Source organism: Paramacrobiotus metropolitanus, unplaced genomic scaffold (assembly GCF_019649055.1).
Source record: "Paramacrobiotus metropolitanus isolate TYO unplaced genomic scaffold, Prichtersi_v1.0 Parri_scaffold0000047, whole genome shotgun sequence".
Lineage (NCBI taxonomy): Eukaryota > Metazoa > Tardigrada > Eutardigrada > Parachela > Macrobiotidae > Paramacrobiotus > Paramacrobiotus metropolitanus.
In genome coordinates, this window is record NW_026570267.1 from 695,443 (window position 1) to 715,899 (window position 20,457).

At 43.1% G+C, this 20,457-nt stretch overlaps 3 protein-coding genes across 3 annotated transcripts; 1 reads left to right on the forward strand and 2 right to left on the reverse strand.

Moving 5' to 3' along the window:
* The first annotated feature begins 1,891 nt into the window (after positions 1-1,891).
* Positions 1,892-6,485, forward strand: LOC129591561 (ATP-dependent DNA helicase PIF1-like). The gene is made up of 2 exons (XM_055487243.1): positions 1,892-2,008; positions 5,944-6,485. The coding sequence occupies exons 1-2, from the start codon at positions 1,933-1,935 to the stop codon at positions 6,483-6,485; spliced, it is 618 nt and encodes a 205-aa protein (XP_055343218.1). The 5' UTR covers positions 1,892-1,932.
* Positions 6,486-9,475: 2,990 nt separating this feature from the next.
* Positions 9,476-12,240, reverse strand: LOC129591591 (gephyrin-like). Its single transcript, XM_055487288.1, has 3 exons — positions 11,666-12,240; positions 10,738-11,418; positions 9,476-10,529 (listed from the first exon to the last, which is right to left on the reverse strand). The coding sequence occupies exons 1-3, from the start codon at positions 11,927-11,929 to the stop codon at positions 9,636-9,638; spliced, it is 1,839 nt and encodes a 612-aa protein (XP_055343263.1). The 5' UTR covers positions 11,930-12,240; the 3' UTR covers positions 9,476-9,635.
* A 4,440-nt stretch (positions 12,241-16,680) lies between these two features.
* Positions 16,681-19,523, reverse strand: LOC129591609 (uncharacterized). The gene is made up of 4 exons (XM_055487327.1): positions 19,436-19,523; positions 19,144-19,168; positions 18,661-19,060; positions 16,681-17,974 (listed from the first exon to the last, which is right to left on the reverse strand). Exons 3-4 carry the CDS (start codon positions 19,015-19,017, stop codon positions 16,907-16,909), a joined length of 1,425 nt encoding a protein of 474 aa, XP_055343302.1. The 5' UTR covers positions 19,018-19,060; positions 19,144-19,168; positions 19,436-19,523; the 3' UTR covers positions 16,681-16,906.
* Between the last annotated feature and the right edge of the window lie 934 nt (positions 19,524-20,457).

Consider the following 20,457-nt stretch of genomic DNA (forward strand, 5'->3'; position numbering starts at 1 on the left):
ACGGAGCGGTTCAGACGCACTGTTGTGTTTAGCGTGCAATTTACAGGGATACCATGGTTTATTGTTGCTTTTGTTCGGCAGATCTATTGGAGTTCCCGTAAATACAGGATAATATCGCGTCGTCACAACCATTGGTACAGTTGGTGAGATCTGTTTCTGGTAATGTTGAATCCGGAAATAATAACCAGTTTTTAAACCTTTATTTTAGCACCACAAAACCCTGTTGCAATACTGAAAATTTATTGGTACATAGATTCTCCAAGGACAGCCATAAATCATAATAAACGCAGTCTCCAAGATTAAATATAATAAAAATTTTACGGATGAACAATTAAAACTTGTAAGTGCTTTGAAAACAAATAATTACGGTGTGCAACGATCATTAATGATGCCGGGACAGTCACTAGTGCCGAATGACGTACGAGATAATTTTTAAGTCAAAAGATAATTTACACCATCCATAGATCGTAGGCATAAGCAGAATGGATATTTACTGTAGACAAAATAAATTAATATTTTCAATAATTTGCTATGTTTTGCGATGATGTATGTGCATCAATCCACATCTAGCAGAAACGCTCTCCTGCAAGGAGTAGACACGGTGTAAGAGGAGGTGCGCTTTCTCTCTGTTTAGTGCTGGTACAATAGGCTTAGGCGGCTGTATGGTGTACATGATGCAGACCCGCCGTGCTGTTGCCGGCTCGACTGCAACAACAGTATCAAATTAATTTTCACAGTTGCGCCGGTTCGGCTGATATATTGGAGTTCCCATAGGCAAAGCATAGGGTCGGGTCGGCAGAATTGTGGGTGTACTTCGGCAGATTTATGGGAGGAAAACCACTTTCCTGCCGGGCTCGCCAACAGGAAACAGGCCAATATATCTGCCGGCTACAATCGCGGGCAAGCTGGATGACGTCATGTCGTCCACGATGACGTCATGGTACCGTAGAGAACGTCATGGTACTGTAGAGGCGTTTTGCAATGCGTCACTTGTGTCCGTTACGGAAGCAGTGCAAAGCATGACATCATCTCGGTCAAGCCGGCTTTACGCCGTGGTCCTGTACAGCAGTTTGGCACTGCTTCACTTGTGTCCGTTACAAAAACATTCATTCTATGATTTCTGTATATTCACGTAGCAACCTGTGTCCCAGTGTTAGACATACATGTGTGAAATGTACACACACAGTGCAGTACAGTACAGTAGAGATGGCAACGGCTGGCTTAACGGCTTATCGGCCGGCTGCGGCTGGCTAAAATAGCGAGCCGGCTCGAAAGTGTCGGCTCACCTACCTGAGCCGGCTCAAACGGCTCGGCTTTGAACGCGAGCCGGCTAAGCCGGCTCGGAGCCGGCTTAGCCGATAGTTTTTTAGCGCAGAAAAACGCAAGTATTCTTTCACTAAAAAGCAAAGTTTTCAGCTGTTTTTGGTAAAAAAAAACTGTTTTTCGTCAGTTTTTAATGGAAAAAGTGATCTCTGAAACGAAAATTCACCGCTTTTTTATAAGATTATTGAGTCTTTAAGTCTCAAAATCGGCTTTGAACGGGCCAAAAAAGATAAAATTTTACTTCCTTACACATTTTTCCCCATAATATGCAAGCCGTTAGCCGACATCGGCTTACGGCTGGCTCGCGGCTGGCTGAGGCCCTGAGCCGGCTCAATCGGCTCGGCTAGCATCGGCTGCGGCTACAATTTTTGGTCGAGCCGGCTCAGCCGAAGCCGGCTTAGCCGCGGCTCAAACGGCTTCGGCTGAGCCGTTGCCACCTCTACAGTACAGTACAGTGCAGTGCAGTACAAGGAAAAGCACGTGCAAAAAAAAGTATTGTAGGTATTTATGACCATGATACAAAATAAAAACAACAACAAAGTGTATTGCGTACTAAATAAGGAATTTCTAAAAAAGCAAAGTTTATCACTGCGTACTCCCTGAACTTCAATGGCACCCAAACGAAAGCTCCATCTGTCTCCCGAAACTGGGTCCAAAAAGAAACGGGGAAGAGGAGCACGATCACGTAAGAACAATGTTATGTCAAGTTTTTGTAATTTATACTGGAAAATTTGCATGGATTCGACTCTAGGGTCTTCAGTTCCTCCCGTTAGAACGGGTGTCTCTCCTAGAACACGGATGAGGGAATATCGAGCCCGAGCAAACAGCAGACGCAGAGAAAACGAACGTTTGAGAAAGGCGGCTCAACGTGCAAACGAAACACGCTCCCAGCGATCGGAACGCCGTCGCCGAAATCGACAGAGGGCCACCACCTCAACTGCTCAACAAACAGACAGCGAAAGAACACGACGCACTGAAAGGTCACGCATGCAGCATCTCATGAATCGCCGAGCAAATGCTGAGCAAGGAAGGTTGTTGCTCTTAGAGAACCACATGGCGACATTGAAATGGAAAGAATGTGTTGTGTGTAAGGAATCTTGGCCGAATCTGAAATTGGACCCTACGGGCAGGTGTAATCAGTGCAAATCTCAAAATCCCAAGTTTTCTGCTGCTAACAACATGGATCCGGGAGAAGTACCCGCAGAGCTAAAAGATTTGACGTTCGTTGAAGAGCAACTAATAGCCAGAATACATCCTGTTTTATCAGTTTTTAAAGTCGGCAGAGGACAGCAGCTAGCGTATTCGGGAAACGTTGTTAACTTCCGACGGGATGTAAAGGCATTTGCAAGAACTCTCCCCCATAATCCATCTAAACTGCTCTCCGTAATAATTGTGAATCGCAAGGACACAGATAACTATGCCATCTTCAATGTATCCGGAGTAAGAATTCGCCGAGCGCTACGCTTTCTGAAGAAAAATAACCCGTGGTATCATGACATTATAATTGATGAAGGAGCGTTATCGCAGATTCCGTCAAGCGGTAATCTCTATTCTCAACTACCTAACCTCCCTGGCGAAACCAATGCAGCATTATTCACTTCTGCGGATGATCGAGTACATGACACTGGAGTTCCCGTGTTACAGCATGTCAGGCAATCCGATCAAATATACGAAACTGTTGGTGTTGACATTCCCACTGTGCCCTATCCTCAGTTATCTGCTGAGCCTGTTGACGAGTTCCAAACTGCCGGATACATAGCATGCTCGTTCCCACGCCTGTTTCCTTGGGGAAAGGGGGATCTGCGCGATTTAAGAAACAGGAAGCAAAAGGTCACAGAAGCGGAATATTTTAAGCACCTCATGAGGTATCGGGACAGACGGTTTGCAGAACATCCAACTTTCCGATTTTTTGCAGTTAACAGCCTTGAGGTGGCAAGCACTGCGGGTCGGACAAATTTTTGTTAAGAAAAGCACACTGGGTGCAATAACAATCGGTGAACTACGCCACCGGCTACAAGAGACGCCAACGCTAATAAATCAGATAACAAACTTTGGATCTAATTTAAGGGGAACGCGCGCATGTTGGATGAAGCGAAGCGGGGAGTTAAGTGACATGGTGAAATCCCTAAAAATGCCTACACTTTTTTTTACGCTATCTGCTGCTGATTTGCACTGGCCGGAGTTATACGAACTGATAGCACCAGACACAGATTTCACAGAAATCTCCGCTGCCGAAGCAACCAAACTCCGCTCAAAGCTGCTCCAAAACAATCCATTAATTGCGGACTGGTTTTTTTGTCAAAGAGCGGAATACTTCATTCATAAAGTAATGCAGCAAAAATTCAACATAAAAGACTACTGGTATCGCTATGAATTTCAACACCGAGGAAGCGTCCACTTACACGGGTTGCTGTGGCTAGCGGATGCTCCTGATACCGAAAATTTAGACAGCATGAATGCTGCAGGCCGTCAAGTTATCATCGACTACTTTGACTCTCTTGTTACCGCCATAAATCCTGAACCCAACGAACAGCCTCCCAATTTTCACCCTTCAGACGTCAAATTGTCCGCGGTTGCAGACCCAGAGGGTGATTATGCGAATCTCGTGACTAAACTTGAACGACATACCGTGTGTCGACAAGGAGCCTGTCTCAGGAAAAAGAAAGGAAGAGAAGTGTGTCGGTATGATTATCCAAAAGAAATACAAGAACTTTCACGCCTAGAGAAAACAGACGGAAAGTGGACGTTTTCCCATAAGCGTAACGATCCCCGTGTTAATCGGCACAACAAGTTCTGCCTGCGTGTTTCGAGGGCAAATATTGATTTCTCTCCAGTTGTGGATAAGTACGCAGTGCTTAATTACGTTGCAAAGTATGCCTCGAAAGCGGAACCGCGATCAGATACATATGCAGGCATTTTGCAAGGAATACTTCAGTCTGCCCCTTCCGATTCAGACCCCGGAAAAAAGGCAATTCAGAAGTTTTTAATGAAATCCGTTTCCGAAACAGACTTTTCGGCACAAGAGTGCTGCCACCTTCTCATCGGAAACAGCCTGTATGGAAGTTCTCGGACATTTATAACTTTGGTCTTGAAATCGGACGAATGGGTGCCAGTCGCGGAAATTTAAGACGAAAATCTCCGTCAGGCAGAACACAAAACTATCCTCCAGAAATACGCGGCCAGACCGCTATGGAAAATTGCGACACAGTATTCGTGGAGTAAAAATGGGTGGAAAAAACGAACTCGTGAAAAAGACTGCATTTTGCGTTTGTTTCCTAGATTGTCGTTAACGGATGATCCACTGAAAAACTCCGAATACTACCGACAACAAGTAATTCTTCAATTGCCCTGGCGTGATATTGACGAATTTCAGTTAAGCGGAACATGGCAAGAAATTTACGAGTCACACGGTTTGTTACCCAAGTGCACAACGCCTGAAGATGATGACACTGAATCAGCCGACGACAGTGATAATGAGACTGTAGAAGGCCATGAAATCGGTAATGAACAGGATGAATATATGGTGCTTCAGGGATATGGGCCACAAGCACCATTTCCAGTCGTAGAATTAAGCACTCGTCAAATAGACCGCGATCATGACTGGACCGCCGCGTATCATTTATATGCGGATATGGACACCGCTGACAGTTTCATCGAAAGGTCACGGACAAACAACGATGCCGTTGATGGCCCTGCTGCAGCGCCCACTGTGCAGCTATCGGCAGAACAAGCAGCTGTCTTGAATTTCTTTAAGGAACAAATCAGCAACCGGGTGGTTCAAAAATGTTGCATTGTTCAAGGAAAGGCTGGCAGTGGAAAGTCAGTGTTAATTTCACACCTAATACATACCTTAACGACTGATGTGCAACATGGACCTGGGTCTTATCTGCTCCTTGGACCAACTGGCGTTGCCGCTGACAACATTTCTGGACAAACAATACATTCCCAACTGAGAATACCGGTTAACCGCCCTTTCAAGGAATTAGAGGGAGAAGAACTTCATCGATTTCAGGAAGATTTGTCAGGAGTCAAATGCATGATAATCCACGAATACAGCCTCATTGGGTGCTCCTTGTTGGGTAAAATCGACAGACGATGCCGGCAAGCTAAGCCCGACCAATGTCATTTACCTTTTGGTGGTCTCATTGTTTATCTCTTTGGCGATATTAAGCAGTTGCCGCCTGTACTTGACCGACCATTATATGGAGACGGTTATAAAAGCGAGCTTGCGGACCATGGACAGTTAGTCTACAGAACCGCATTTACGAAAGCGTTCATACTCGTAACCTCCCAGCGGCAAAGGGGAAGTGATCCCGAGCAGCAGCATTTTCGGGACGCCTTGGATCGCATTAGTACGGGTGAATCAACGGAAGAAGATTATCAAAAAATTATGTCCAGAAACTACGGAATGATGCCCGATGAAGAACGAGAAAGCTTTCGGAGTGCGATACGGCTGTTTACCGAACGGGATCAAGCAAAACAGTACAACATCAAAGCCTTAACCGATTTGCGCATGCCCGTCGCAAAAATTCGGGCTAAGCATAACACTGAATCAGTGTCCAGAGGTACTTTTTTTGCAATTTCGACGTTTTTTTTAAAAATTTATTTATGTGATTGTAGGCGGAGACCAGCAAGCCATGGGCTTAGAACAAACCCTTTACCTATCACGAGGATCCCGTGTAATGTTAAAACGAAATATCTGGACCACGAAAGGACTCGTTAACGGAGCATTAGGTTATGTCCGCGATATCGTCTACGCTCCAGGAACAACTCCTGAGGACTCTCTACCGGTGGCGATTATGGTGGAGTTCGATAAATACAGTGGCCCTACTGTAGGAAACAACTGCATTCCCATCTGTTCTTTGACGGCTCAATGGACCGACCGTGGCCGGAAGCACACCCGAACGCAGTTCCCATTGTCACTTGCCTGGGCGCTTACTATTCACAAGGCTCAAGGGATTACATGTGAAAAGGCCGTGATCAATGTCGGACTGCGGGAGTTTGCTTCCGGCCTGATATATGTCGGATTGTCAAGAGTGAAATCGTGGAGTGGACTGGCTATCGAGCCGACTTTTCCTTTTTCACTTCTAAGCGCAATCAAGTCAAAAAAAGCTACGGTTCAAAGACTGAAAGAAGAGCAGCGGCTCAAAAGTTTAGCCTGATGAGCTGTGCAGTGTTTCTTGCATGTAGACCAGCAATAATTTACCAAAAAAAAGGCCAATAAAGTTTTGTGGACGCTATACAATTTGTTTAACAACATGTCCAACCGCTTCGCTCCGGTCTGCTAAGGCACGCCAACGTGCATTTTTCTAGTATTATCGGTTTACAAAAACAATGACATTATTTCTGTTCCGCTAAACGAAAGGCAAAGTACACATCTTCCTTCTCTACCGTGTCGCTGAATGTACCGAGAACAGACACTGCATTTCCTCGCTGAATCTAAACACCAATTCTTTGGCGTAAAAACTCTCCTGAGCAGGGTTGCCTGTACTGTCGATAATCTTTCTCGACTGTCGATAATCTTTCTCGACAGCTCTTTAAAGAATTTCTTCGTCAGTGGTCCGAACGTGCCTGTAGTTTCGAGCGCCAGCGGTTGAACGATATAACGGTCTGCCAGCCCGCTATACTTTCCTAACTTCCGGTTTTCACGTATTTCCGCTGCACTTCCCTGCACCCTGGTCGTCTGGGGTATGTACGTTTGGGCAAATGTGTCCGCAACGGTTATGTCATACACTAGCGGCTTTCCATTTTTCCAAGGGAATCCTGTAGCACCGTCGGGCCGCTTTCCGTCGCCTCTGTCTAAACCCGCCGGTTCAAGGGACGATTGCACTTTTGCCGAACTCAGTGCGCGCTTCGCTGCTTCGTTCAAGACAGGGTGGGCACCGTGTCTTCCTTTCGCTAACTTGCATACCAGTCCATGAAGTCCAAGACTGTCAACAGTACTACCGCACTGGTAAACATGCTTTTCACAGACTGGAGCTCCCAGCCGCCACGCCACGGCAGTGCGCAAGTGTGCGTCTTCCCGAAAATTGAAACGGGTAAAGCAGATAACCAGGCACGCGACTCCGGCGTTATAATGGCGGTTTTGTTCACATGTGTATACAGATGTATTATACATATAGATATTCTTCGTATCGCTTTTTTATAACAGTCGATAATCGATGGCGTGTAACGTTTACTCTTTTATTGAACGGACACCTTGTACATTCAGACAATAAATTCGACCATGGTAGTGATGTAAATATAGAGAAAATAAACAATAAAGTGTTATACGAGTACAATGTGACTTGTGTCTTTAAATTACGTAAATACGGAAGACGCATTTTCATTTAAATCTGCAACGATGAAATACATAATAACATAGCTCCACGAATCGTCATCGGACCCTTAATCATTTTTAAAGGACATGAAAATCTGAAAAACTCTCAAGCCGCTTTCATAGTTGATGTTCGGATCTGTCTTGAACAAAAATTGCGAAAAGACAGCTTAAACTATGAACGACTTGTTCGCGAACAGAAAACTGTTCGCAAGACGAAACTGTGAAAGCTTCCCGATCAGTGACAAAAAGACAAAAAAAGACATGCAAAAAGACGGTTCGGGTTGGGCGGTCCCCCCTCTACAAAGAAGACAGTTCGGATTCGGAAGCTTGTAGCCAATAGTTTTCATCTGACCGCTATGACGCACAAGCGGATGCGATGTACTGTACACGGATACATAAAATATATGCAAATATGTTATTTTAAACAGCGCAAAGTGAATAATTTTCTAACCACGCTCGCTGCTGTATATTCTGATTTTATTTTTATTGAAAACTTTGAATAAATTGAACTGATTGATTCCCCCACATTAAGTTCATAATGCCGCCCAAAAAATCAACTTCTACACGTAGTAAGAAATCTACGCAAGTGTCCCAAGTGGTTGGCCCATCGCCAGTGGTGAACACAACTTCCGCCCAGAGACCGAATTCGCCATAACGACGGCGACTGAGATTAACCGGTCGAATATACCACTCTCGCTGGGTCAAAATATTTGGGTTTATTAACACCAGTCTAGCTAAAGCGAGAAATGCAAGCAAAGCCGGGAGCTTTTTCTTCACGATATCCTTTTCTGGCAGCATTTTTGACAGTGTTTGGAAACTCAAAAATTTTAATCAGAATAAAAACTGGAAACTGGCAGTTATGTGCATGCCTGATAATTTACGTATGCACAACTGTACTTACTTAGTTGTCATAAAAAATGAAGGGTAATCGAAAAGACAAAAAATTTTGTTCAGTTCGCCCAACTGTCTTGAACACTTTTATTTCAAAGTTGTCTTTTAATGTTCGGTCTTTTCATTTTTATTCTGTCTTTTGCCCGATCATCAACTATGGCAGCGGCTTCACATTTTTGTAACAAAAAGGATTGCCGTTCTTTTTGCCGAAATGCACGAGTCCGTCTGCTTAGATGCCAACGTCCGGCAGCACGATTGACAGCAGGCCTTAAACCACCAAGCTCAATAAGGCAGACAATAGTCTCGGCGGCTTAAGCAGCCGCCCTGTCGTCGGATACGGCCCGTAGAAAACTGCTCGCCTAAGGGCCATTAACCGATAAAGGCTTTGCCATTTTTTTATCAAAACTTGAAAAACTTTAAGGTACGGTCGAAATTAAGAAAACTCGGAAGCGAATATGTATTTCGCATGTCAACAACTTCCGAACGAAACTACAGCAAGATGGCATATGGTTTCTATATGCAATCAAAACATTACCACATCATTCAGGCACCCCCACCAACAAAAATTAAAACCTGCCTCTACCACCAAAATTTTGACCTCGACCACCAAAAAATAAAAGAAACCTTATAACATGAAATTTTGATCTTCGCCATCAAAAAATAAATCATACACACCAACGCTCAAAATTTTGATCTTCGCCACCAAAAAATAAAACCTACTTCTGCCGTCAAAATTTTGACCTTCGCCATCAAAATTTCAACAGAAACCATAACAATTGTAAATATAGTAATTTAATTTAACAGATTCCAATATAACTCATGGAAAAAAGGGATCTGGCGTTTTGTTACACCGTTCTGACAAGAGATTTTATAGGCAAATTACCCCGTTATTAATGCATAAACTCAGTGTTGCCGCTGCAGTCAACACAAGTCAAACCAGGATTTAGCACATCATGCTTTTACTGGAACCCGTCACCCGAGTGCACAAGCAAATACCCCAATGCAAAAATAACTAGCAAAAAACTAAACAGGCACTTTTAGTAGTAAAATCAATTCAAATCAATCAAAAGTAAACAAAATCAAAACAAATCATCAAAGCTGATTACAGTAAAATGGTATCAGTGAAATCGCCAGCGTAAAGAACGGTCTTGTCGTCCGTTTTCGCCGGTAGGCACATCAAAACATCAGCACCACTAACACTCAACAAGCGACTGCTAATCTGATTCCCCGTACTGTGTACGACCGGCCAATTCTTTCCCGCTACCGTCCACTCGATGACCGCGCGATGAAACTCTGGTCGCGGATCCAGTTTGACATCCTTGACCACTTCGGCTCGCACCACCGTGTACTGGGGATTAACGTACCCCGACATCTTTCGCAGTGCCGGCAGAACAAACAAATTACATGTCACCGCTGCAGAGACGGGATTCCCGGGCAGTCCAAACACCAACTTCTTCTTCTCACCCACATTCACGGTGGCGAATGTCGTGGGCAAACCGGGCTTCATAAACACCCGGCCAAAATGTATCGTCCCACCAAATACGGTGGTCAGGATGGATTTGACCAAATCTTTCTCGCCCATCGAAACGCCGCCCGTTAGCACCAATACATCCACCACTGACAGTGCACGACGCATGGCGTCAATGAGAATGTCCTCCTTGTCGCTGGCAATTCCAAAATCCATGGCACTGAAACCGTGCTTCGCGAGGGTGGATAGCAGCACGGTCTTGTTGGAATCGCGAATCTTCCCAATCGGTAATGGCGACGTCTCCGGCATGACCAGTTCGTCACCGGTTGACAACAGACCGACAAGTGGTTTGGCATAAACCGGGACGTACACGATGCCACACGTAGCCAGCACGCCCAAGCAAGCCGGATCGATGCGGCTTCCGATATCGGCCACCACACTTCCGGCCGCAATATCGCTGCCGACTGGACGGATATCCTGACTGGATTGCGGTCGCTTTAAAATGCGGATAACCAATTCCTCTCCACTCTGTAACAAAAACATAGGAATCACCAGGACAATTACGTATTTTGTCCATTCATTCACTTTTTTATTCCGGGCTTGATTAAAATTTTCCTACAAATGTTTACGGCCGCCCGTTTCGCTTCTCAGCTCTGTCTGCAAACCTTCATAACGATCGCAAAGGACGTCTCTTGACAAAGTACTAAAATTAATAAAAAACAACTACAGAACCCACCTTATCATCGTGCTGCACAAGCTCGGTATCTTCCACTTGTACAACAGCATCCGCGCCCGCTGGGACCGGCGCCCCGGTCGTAATGCGCATACAGCACCCACTGACCAGCTGGACATCTTCCATCCCTCCAGCATGACAGGCCCCCACCACCTTCCGCTCCCCGTCTCCATCCGCCGACAGCACGGCGTAGCCATCCTTAGTGGAGGCCCGAAACGGCGGCAGCGGATCCTTGGCGGTAATCTGCTCCGCCACAATACGGCCCAGCGCATCACGCAGACTAACCATTTCCTGTCCGCCAATGTCGCATTCCTTCAACATCATCTGCTGGGCGTCGGGTACGGGAATTATGGGAAACGGTGACTTGCGGTGACGGAACGCTGGACCACGGCGGCTGTCATCCGCGCCAACGGCAGCGGACGGTGGTTGCGTGGCCACAGTTTCGTGGTGCGCTTTCGCAATGGCCTGCGTGTCGTTTTTCAGCAGCTCCATGATGTGGGAAATTTTCGGCTCAATGATGGCGAAACATTCCCGACAGGCTTTGGGGCTGCCGGGAAAATTTACAATCAGGGTACGTTTGCGAATTCCGCAGACACCACGGCTCAAAATTGAGTGGGGATACGATTGCTGGTACAGGGCGCTCATCATGCCATGCGCGGTACGGTCAATAATCGCCGATGTAGCCTGGAAATTTTAAAAAATTTGAAAACAAAAGTATCAAAACATCAGGTAAAAATGAATAAAAGCAACAAGTTAAACATCAAAAGCCCCATGTTACTTAATTGAAGAAAAATCGAAAATATCGGCAGTATTCTGCTATTTTCACAAACTCTCCAAGTCTCTCCCAAGACAACAGAAATGCGAATAAGAAATTTATTGGGGAATTAAATAAGGATTTTGACACTGCCATAACTGCACATTTACGATTTACCTCTGGAGTAACATCGCGCACTCCGAATCCAGTCCCACCGCTCGTAATCACAAAATCCAAGCGTTTCACGTCGGCCCAGTGAATTAAAACCTCCCTGATAACGTGTTGGTCGTCCGGCACGCATTGGCTAGCTTCCACAACATTTTGAAAGTGCTTCGTGCTGCGAAGCAGCTCAGCCAACGCAGGACCGCTTTCGTCGGCCACCTCTTTACGATGGCAACGATCACTGATTATAAGAAGGCCGCATCGTGCACTGCCGGACATATTTTGCAGTACGATCCCTTCTCGATTATAAAAAATTCTCGGATCACGGGATTCGGAAACGACAGCAGTCAGCAGACCGCGAGTCAAGAAGAACTGGAAATGCGTAACGCAAAAATATGCAAAGTCATATAATTATTGGTTGTGTTACTTCCGATGAGCTCTGTAAAGTAGAGAATGCCGACCTTCCGCAAAAGGCGACTACAAGGAGCGAACCGGAAGTTCCAAAAAGATTACAAAGGCGGTTGAAAGGCCATCCAATTTTGGAAGTTTACGTAAAAGTAGATCTACTGTACTTAGACCACAATTAGTTTTGTGTGGTTCTAATACAAATAGAAGGCGGACAAGTGCTGACGACGAACGCAATGCGATGAAACTGCTGGTTTTTCGTGCTGACGTGCACAGTAAATTTCACCTTTTTTTTGACAAATTTTGTTACAAATTGCAATTACTTGTAACTATTGCAAAATAAAATTTATACTGAAAATTGATTCATTTAACTAACAGCAAAAATATCTGTAGTAATGTCGCTAAATCCATTAACGTTTTATGTCATAATAGTGACAAGACAGTGAAGACCATATATTAAGTAGTTTCTGTTACTTTTTTGTACAGGAGCACCGGCAATCCCATCAATAAGCAGTTTTGTGTGAGCAACGATGGAACCGGCTGTCCATTACTCTCCCATCATAAAGTTTTAAAATACTACAAAACACAATAATTGCATACTGCAAGAGCTCTGTTCGGTAGCTATACGAATTTTGAATTTTCGAATAAGTTGGCAGTTTGCAGGTAATTGTAATGACATAATCGGTTAAGGTAGTTTGTGCGTCGATAACCCAACGTCTGCATCAGCTGTTAACAATTTTTTATCTGTAATAATAAGATTATCTTTAGTGTAAAAAATCTCGACATTCACCTTCGCACGTGGAGATAAAAAAACACAGCACAGGAAATGCGGATAAGTGTAGAAATTGGAAAACAGTGGAGCATATATCCTGCACCTGGAGTTCAATTGGTTTTGTGCTTGGTTGAACGATCTACCGTACGCACTGCGCCGGCAACACTCGCTGTGTGTGTATGCACAACACACCTTACATGTCAGGACCCGATTACACGAACTTTGTAATTGTTTGCTCACTCGATTGCAGTTGTGTTACTGGCTGGGATTCCATTATGTGTCCGGATAAAACAACTTAATGATTGTTATCGTTGTCGACTTGCGGTTCATGCACGTTGCACACGTAGGTTATTAGGAATCAGCATCGTTTCTTTTAAAAAAATCTAATAACTGAAACTGAAAATTTACGCAAACGATGCACAGTAGGTAGGGCCAGAACTTTTACTAATTCGTAATGTGCATTGTATACAGTATAAATACATCCTTCGCTTTACCGGCGAATTTGACTTCCAGACTGCACGTTCAGTTTATAATTAGCCTGCTAACATTCAGAACTAAGTTACTAACTAAAGCACAGTAGTACAGCTTTCTAGTTTTATCATTGACAATCCATGCACCTTAAACTCTGAAATCGATAATTTTATACAACGGCTCCCTTTTTTTATTTAACAATATTCAAGGTAAAAAACTTGACTGACACCAACGAAATTCACCTCTGACAGAAAGTAATCTAGGGATAATTTCGTTGATGGCCGTTTGGTTTTACATGTAGTGTGGTCTTCATAATGCAACCACGGTATAAAAGAGAAAAGTCCTTTATACCGTGATGCAACAACATATCCGTGTTTACAATTAGCGGGAATACCTTTCGAAAATTATGCACGCATTTTGTCAAATATTTTTTGTAATGATTAAGTTGAGCTCTTTTCCAACCGGGTATGCGCCTGCATTAATTAATGCTGCGGTCGACGATCAAAACTGTTGCAAATATTGTAAGCTCAATGGTTGTTTACACCGGAAGCACTAACACAGCGCACTATAACGGGAACGATAATTTCTAAGCTTATATAGGCTGCGTAATTTATTTGAAGTGCGAGTAACTCAAGAGCCCTTGCTGTTTGCCCAAGCGGCATCACAGTATTTAAGATTTAATACTTAAAAACATGGCTATCCGCATAAATTTACCACCGACTAACGGACGACACGCGTAACACTGATGATTTTCAAAACTGGATTTTTCGTAACACTTTTCAACGACAAGGAGATTAATATTCTTAGTTGCATCAAGCAGTTTTTCGCACTTATTGTGACCGCAGTATACAATGCATATGTTGGTTGCAGATGCTTACATCGAGTAAATTTTAAAAAGCAGCGGCGCGGTTATAATTTTATTAACATATTTGCATAATCTGTGTAGGGATGCGCACAGCAGTATTTAGCAAAAAAGTGAAAAACGTGCAGTCTTTGGCAAGAGCATATAACTATGAATGTAACCGTGGTCTTTTCCAAATTAAAATTAAAATATGCGGTTCCTAGGTCCTAACGTAGTCTAATGGAACTGGAAGTATTAAAATTATACAAAGCATTCATTCCAGTTGAAATTGTTCACTTTCAGGTAACATTACACATACAATACAACGGATTTTGTTCGCACCACATCGTACAATTAAGGTGTGACATGCAGCCAGCATGCAGCATTAACACACAGGTACACTAAGTAAGGAACATTTTCATAATTCAAAACACAAGTGCTTCGGAAGAACTACATAATTTTGTTACATCATAGAATTTATTTACGATGGTACAGCAGGGACTGTGCGCAGATATCACATTTTCAGAAGATTAAAGTACCGGCAGATAGAATGCATAAGCACTGCTATACTTCCGGAATAAAATATTGGATGCTTTCTTTGGAATTCCATCCTGCAGCCGTCCATCGGGATCATCTCTTCCTTGTCCATCCATTGTCACCAGGTTTCTTGATAATTTCCTGAACTGTAATATTCGGTGAATGCAGTGGCCGACGCCATCTTCCATCCGCCGAATTCTGGATCAGCTTTGGTCTGGGAATTCTGAACAAGGCGATATTCTCGCACCACGACGACAAATCTGTGGAAACCGGCTTCAGTTGCATCTTGAATGAAATGCACACTTGGTGGATAAAATATCAGATAATCAAACCACAGGTCGAAGTATTGAAAAATCCGCCGCGAATTAGAGGATGGTGATAATTGAATTTATAATTAAAATGCGGCGCGTGAAGGCTGTGACATATGCCGGCACGTTGTGCAACCTCAATTTGCATTGTCTAATACCGCATCTCGCAACAGCTGACACGGGTTAAACGGTTTTAAAATGCATAAACTGGACACTTGCCGGTATTACAGTAAATCATGCGCTGGTGAACGGCAGTATACGTAAATTATTGCAACTTTATAAACAAATTATACAAACAACTCCACGGTGCGTGCATATGTGGTTTGCAGGCGCGTTTACACAGCTGGACGGGGAAACCAGTGCGCACGTTCGTGCGTACGTACAGTACACTACTCTCAAATAAATGCGGGCAACTTGCACATTAAAACATTTTTCACCTAATGCTCGATACTACTGTACCGTTTGATCAATCCAAATGTTAATAAAGTAATGGTCCTTAATAGCGAGTGTAAAGGAGTTCAAATAACGACAAGTGTGTTGAACCGAGTTCCTGTCAGACAAGTGTGATACACACAGTCTTAAACGTGGATTTTCAAATTCCACCGCTAAGTACTGGCGTTGACAAAAAACAGCAGCAGCACTTTGTTGTGTGCACTTGCTGTTGCGCACCTGGCATTCAAAATTTTTGGCCCCGCGGGATATGAAAAAGTTTCATTAATTAGATGCTATGCCGCTTGCCATTTCTTGGCCTGCGCTTTGTCTTTGTGGCAGTCTGGTACTCATACAATATAAGCGAATGTGCCGGTTGCTTTTTGTGCGTAACACATATATACAATTGTATAAAGTATGCGTAAGTACCGTATTTCCGCCTGCGTGGGTTTGTTGATTAATGCATAAAATCAGTTTTAAAGCGTAATTTTGTAGTAGCAGTCATGCAACAATTGGCAGTATTTTGTGACGGCGTTCTCAAGTCAGGGCGAAATAATCTTATTTTCATAGTGAAGGCTCCAGTTAAAAAATTATAAATCAAATTTACGTTCAGTGTGCTTATAAAAACTATAGGTTACTTTTAGTTTACATATATCATGATCACTTCGTAGTTGGTATCCCTAATTCGGTTACATTCGGTTTACCACACGTACTCATTTTATGACAAGCGAATGCGAGTGTGCACAAGTTTTGCTAAAAGCGTGTATGTATTATTACGTGTATACTATATATATATTATTTATATAAATTTTAAGAAGACATTCATAGTTTTTAGTCGCTTTCGAAAATCACCTTCAAGGTTCGTTTTACTTCGTTTATAACCTTATAACCGAGAATTATAACCTTCTGAGACGGTCGACTGGGCGTAAGCACGTGGCGATCGTTATATCTTGAATTAATTAATTGCATATCGCTTTACGGTAATCGAGCGTGTATTATTGGGTGCGTGCACACTATAATGCACGAACAGTAAACCTACTCCGACCAACCGACAAATTAAGACAATTAGTGCCGTACGTTCCGTGCATGCAGAGTGAATAAAAGAGCTCTGCATATCTGTAAACGGTATTTGTTAGAAGTCATTAATGTTTTGCTGGTAAATACGCGTAGGCTGGACCATTCGGAAGTGTGGCTATCGCTCCCTTTTTGGTCGGTAATGACTCGCTATATAAACAATACGAGTATTCGTTTGTACTGATCAGTTCGTTAAAGCATTTCTCGTTCCACAAACTGCTGCAGCTTCATTAAATTCAGTAATTCACTTCAGCAAGGCTGCGCAATGTCAATCGTCAACATCAAGATGCTCACGGAATAAAAGATTACCATCCAAAATTAAGTTACGATTGGCGAACAGGCTGAAGAAAAGTGAAACGTACAAAAGTCGACAGTTTTACACCATTAAAATTAGATTCTGTGAAGAGGAAAAATCCCAGCTAGGAAAACCAGACAAAAGAGCAGATTTCAGTCCACACTGTCGTTATGCCCGGAACGTTCACCAGCAACTTCTTCCTCGATAAACGACGGATCATCTTGTTGTTTCCCAAATCGAGACATGACGTACAACGCATGCAATTTAGCGGCCGGCAGCATTGGTCTAGAATCACCCAACGAACTGTGACTATAGTCGTGGAAGAATGACGTTGACGTTTTTGCCGTCGCAAACTAGAAAAGCCATCCGCATTTTCACCGCCTTCCTCAGCGACATGATTTTCGCTAATCAGACTGTCCGATAACTGTTCAAGGTTTGTGCAAATATTATCAAGCTGACCCGCCAATGTCCCAAAATCGGCTGGTTTAGGTCCACTTTCTTCGTCTCCTTGGGTAAATCTAGATTGCGCGGGTTTCTTCAGTGGCGTGCTGACCGCCAAAGGCTCCCATACGGCATTACTAGGGTCAGCTTTTAATTTGGACAGCGACGGTGTTCGCATTCTCCCTTCAGATTCCCAACCATCCTCCATGCCTGTCTCGAGATTTTCTTTACGAAGATCATATGGACTCGCAAAATCCAGTTTAGTGCTGCTCATAGTGTGGTTTTGCTCGCAAGAAGTAAAAGGAGTGCCATTATCCGATACCATGGTAGGCGACTGGATCGCACTCGGAAGTCGAACATCACCACAATCAAAGTCAATCTTTCTGGCACATCCAGTCGCAAAATCCTCCGCATTGTTCGTAGATTTTCGTAATGGAGAAACAACGGCTTTCCGTTCCGAGATGGCTAATCGAGTTTTCGTTTTCGAGCCGGTGACATTCCCACTACGATCACCATTGCGGTGCGTTACGCTTCCATCCGAAAGTGCTTCAGTCGTTGTCGCCGGGTCGAAGATACGACTGGATGTTTGTGACTGAATGGCTTGCAACAAGACTTCATTTGGGATAATTTTCTGCAGTTCTCTGATAACCATGCAGTAACGATTCCAGTCATCCACTGCCATCACTTTCTTCATCTCGCGCAAGGGATACAACATCTCCATAACCGCCTTCTTCAAAATTTCTGTATTTTCCTACACATAGTAAGCAAATGGCACGTTAGGGAGGGTTGGCAATTCACGTAGAACAAACTCTATAAGTGTACTTATTTTTACTTGAAGCAGTCTATAGTCTATATAGTACTCGTACAATAAACCTAGAAGAGTTACAGTTTTTACAAAAAAAATTTCGAAACTCCCGAAAAATAATCATAATCGTAAATAGTACGTTCAAAAGTCGTATGCAACATTTTATCATGCTAAGTTGCTAACTGTGGACCATTAGTGACCATCACTCTATATTCCCTACCATTTTCTGACTAATATTCATAATTATTTGTGAGTAGTACCGAAAATCGCTGCCCTTGTCACGGGAAAGTACAAATTGTAGATTAAACAAAACTCTAAAGTCTAAACAGACGCAGCATTATCATCTTTTTCGAAAATCACAGTGCTACAAGCCTATCTTGTTATTTGCTATAAAGGGCAAAAAGTGTAATAAAATAATAAAGTCAAATAAATCTCAAGTGCAAAAAAATACTCACTACTGATTCACAAAAACCCGAATAAATTCCGTTGAAACATTGTGTCTAACACCATAGTAAACCAAACTAACTGGTAAACTGGTGAAACCGACTTCGAGATTGTTATAAAAGAAGCACAAACTTTGAACAAAAGAAGCACAAAATTTGAATCACCACAAATAATACAGAATACTGTACCTGGACCACAATCTGTCGAAAGGCCGCATCCCTCGCTTGCAGCAGCATAATCCATTCAGTTTTCGTCGCCTCGGGAATATCTTCAACGGGATCGGGAAGGCTATCGAGAATTTCCTCTCGTCGTTTATTCAGCACATCCAGCGCTTTATACACATCCCCGAAAACCATTCCCAGAACGGAATAAGAAAAGTTCAACGGTTTGGGCGGTAGCTGATTTGACTCCTCCCCAACCTTGTGCATGGCGACAGCGGGTCGGAAAACTGAGAGGATCGTAATCGCACACCGGAAACCACCCAACACCGTGTCTAGAACAACAGCAACACAGATGTGCAGGAGATAACGCAACTGTCGCAACATGGCCGAGGGTACAGGTGTTCCCGAGTCTTTAATTATTAATCGACTGCAACAATACGCATCAAACATTGTAAATTATAAAAAATCGGATTCGCATTTCTCGAATGGTGTTTATAAGAACTGCCTAACTTTAGCAACAACAGCAATGCATTCCCTAAAATTAAAACACCCGTTACATTTAACGACGCCTTACAATAAGTCCTACATGCACCAACCGCAACACTAAAAGCTTATTTCCGAAATTAATAATTAAAATCGCAGGGTTTTGCTTTTCATTCTAAAGTACCTCACTAATTATAATTCACTGGATGACATTTACTAGAAATATGATTTAAACTTACAGTCAGTCAGATTACAAGTACGATACCTGTCCTAGAAGCTGTATTATCTGGAGAAATATCTGCAGAACCCGGAATCTTACTAGTAATTTTTAGGCTGATTTCCAAAATCACAACAAGCACTATGGCCTGAGAGAGCGGTTGGACAATGGGCAGCAATCGAAGAACTTTGCACTTTGCAATCGTTGCTGGAACTCACAGTCAGACAGGAGCTGCAAACTTTTCTTGATAACGCTCGTCGTTCGCGCACTCATACAAGACTTTCAAACGGAAGATGCCCAACGCTACGATTGAAAATGTGACTGTAAAACTAAAATTCAAAAAGTCAATAATTATTATGCTGATTGCTGTTTTGCTCGAAATCACATCTGGAATGACAAATTTCAAATTCTAACGTACGCGCAACTTGCGGCCTTGCAGAGTTGCAGTGCCGCTTTTTGTGCATATTTGTACGGGCAGCTACTGCACATGCACCGTTGCACATACGGTGTTGATCGGAATTTTTTGAAGTTTTTGCAAGGTCGAAAGAGTGACCTTACGGTTAGTGGAACTTGAAAAGCTGTACTCCCAGGCAAATGTCGTCCTGCATGCAACGTGCACGTGGGTACGATTGTGGAAAATAATATTAAACCACTTAATAAAGCACTTCATTAACCTAATGCATAAAGCTTAAACTGCAGATTTTTCAGAAGATGAACTGACTAACAAGCTGCGAGCAAGGAATTCGGTTAGCTAGGGTCCTAGGGAAGACGTGTTAGGTTCAGGATTATCTTTTTTTAGCGCTGTAAAATATTGACCACGAGGGCAGCTAGATACTTATTTTTATAAGGAGCGGCTACGTTTTCTCGTATGAATTTTCAAGTACAGTACGTCGTACTGTGCATGTAGTAACGAGAATGATGTAAACCATAACAAATAATTCTAAAGATTGTAATTTAATTGATCCTCCATAAGTACATGTATACTGTAGTTATAAAACTTACAAGTACATGTAAGTAGAATAACTTTAATATAGCCTTTCTGTAGGTAGTCTGTCGGCACTAGTACAATTTCGGTTATACATTGACAGTAGATAGATAAGTAACGGTTTTTCCAATCTGCCTAG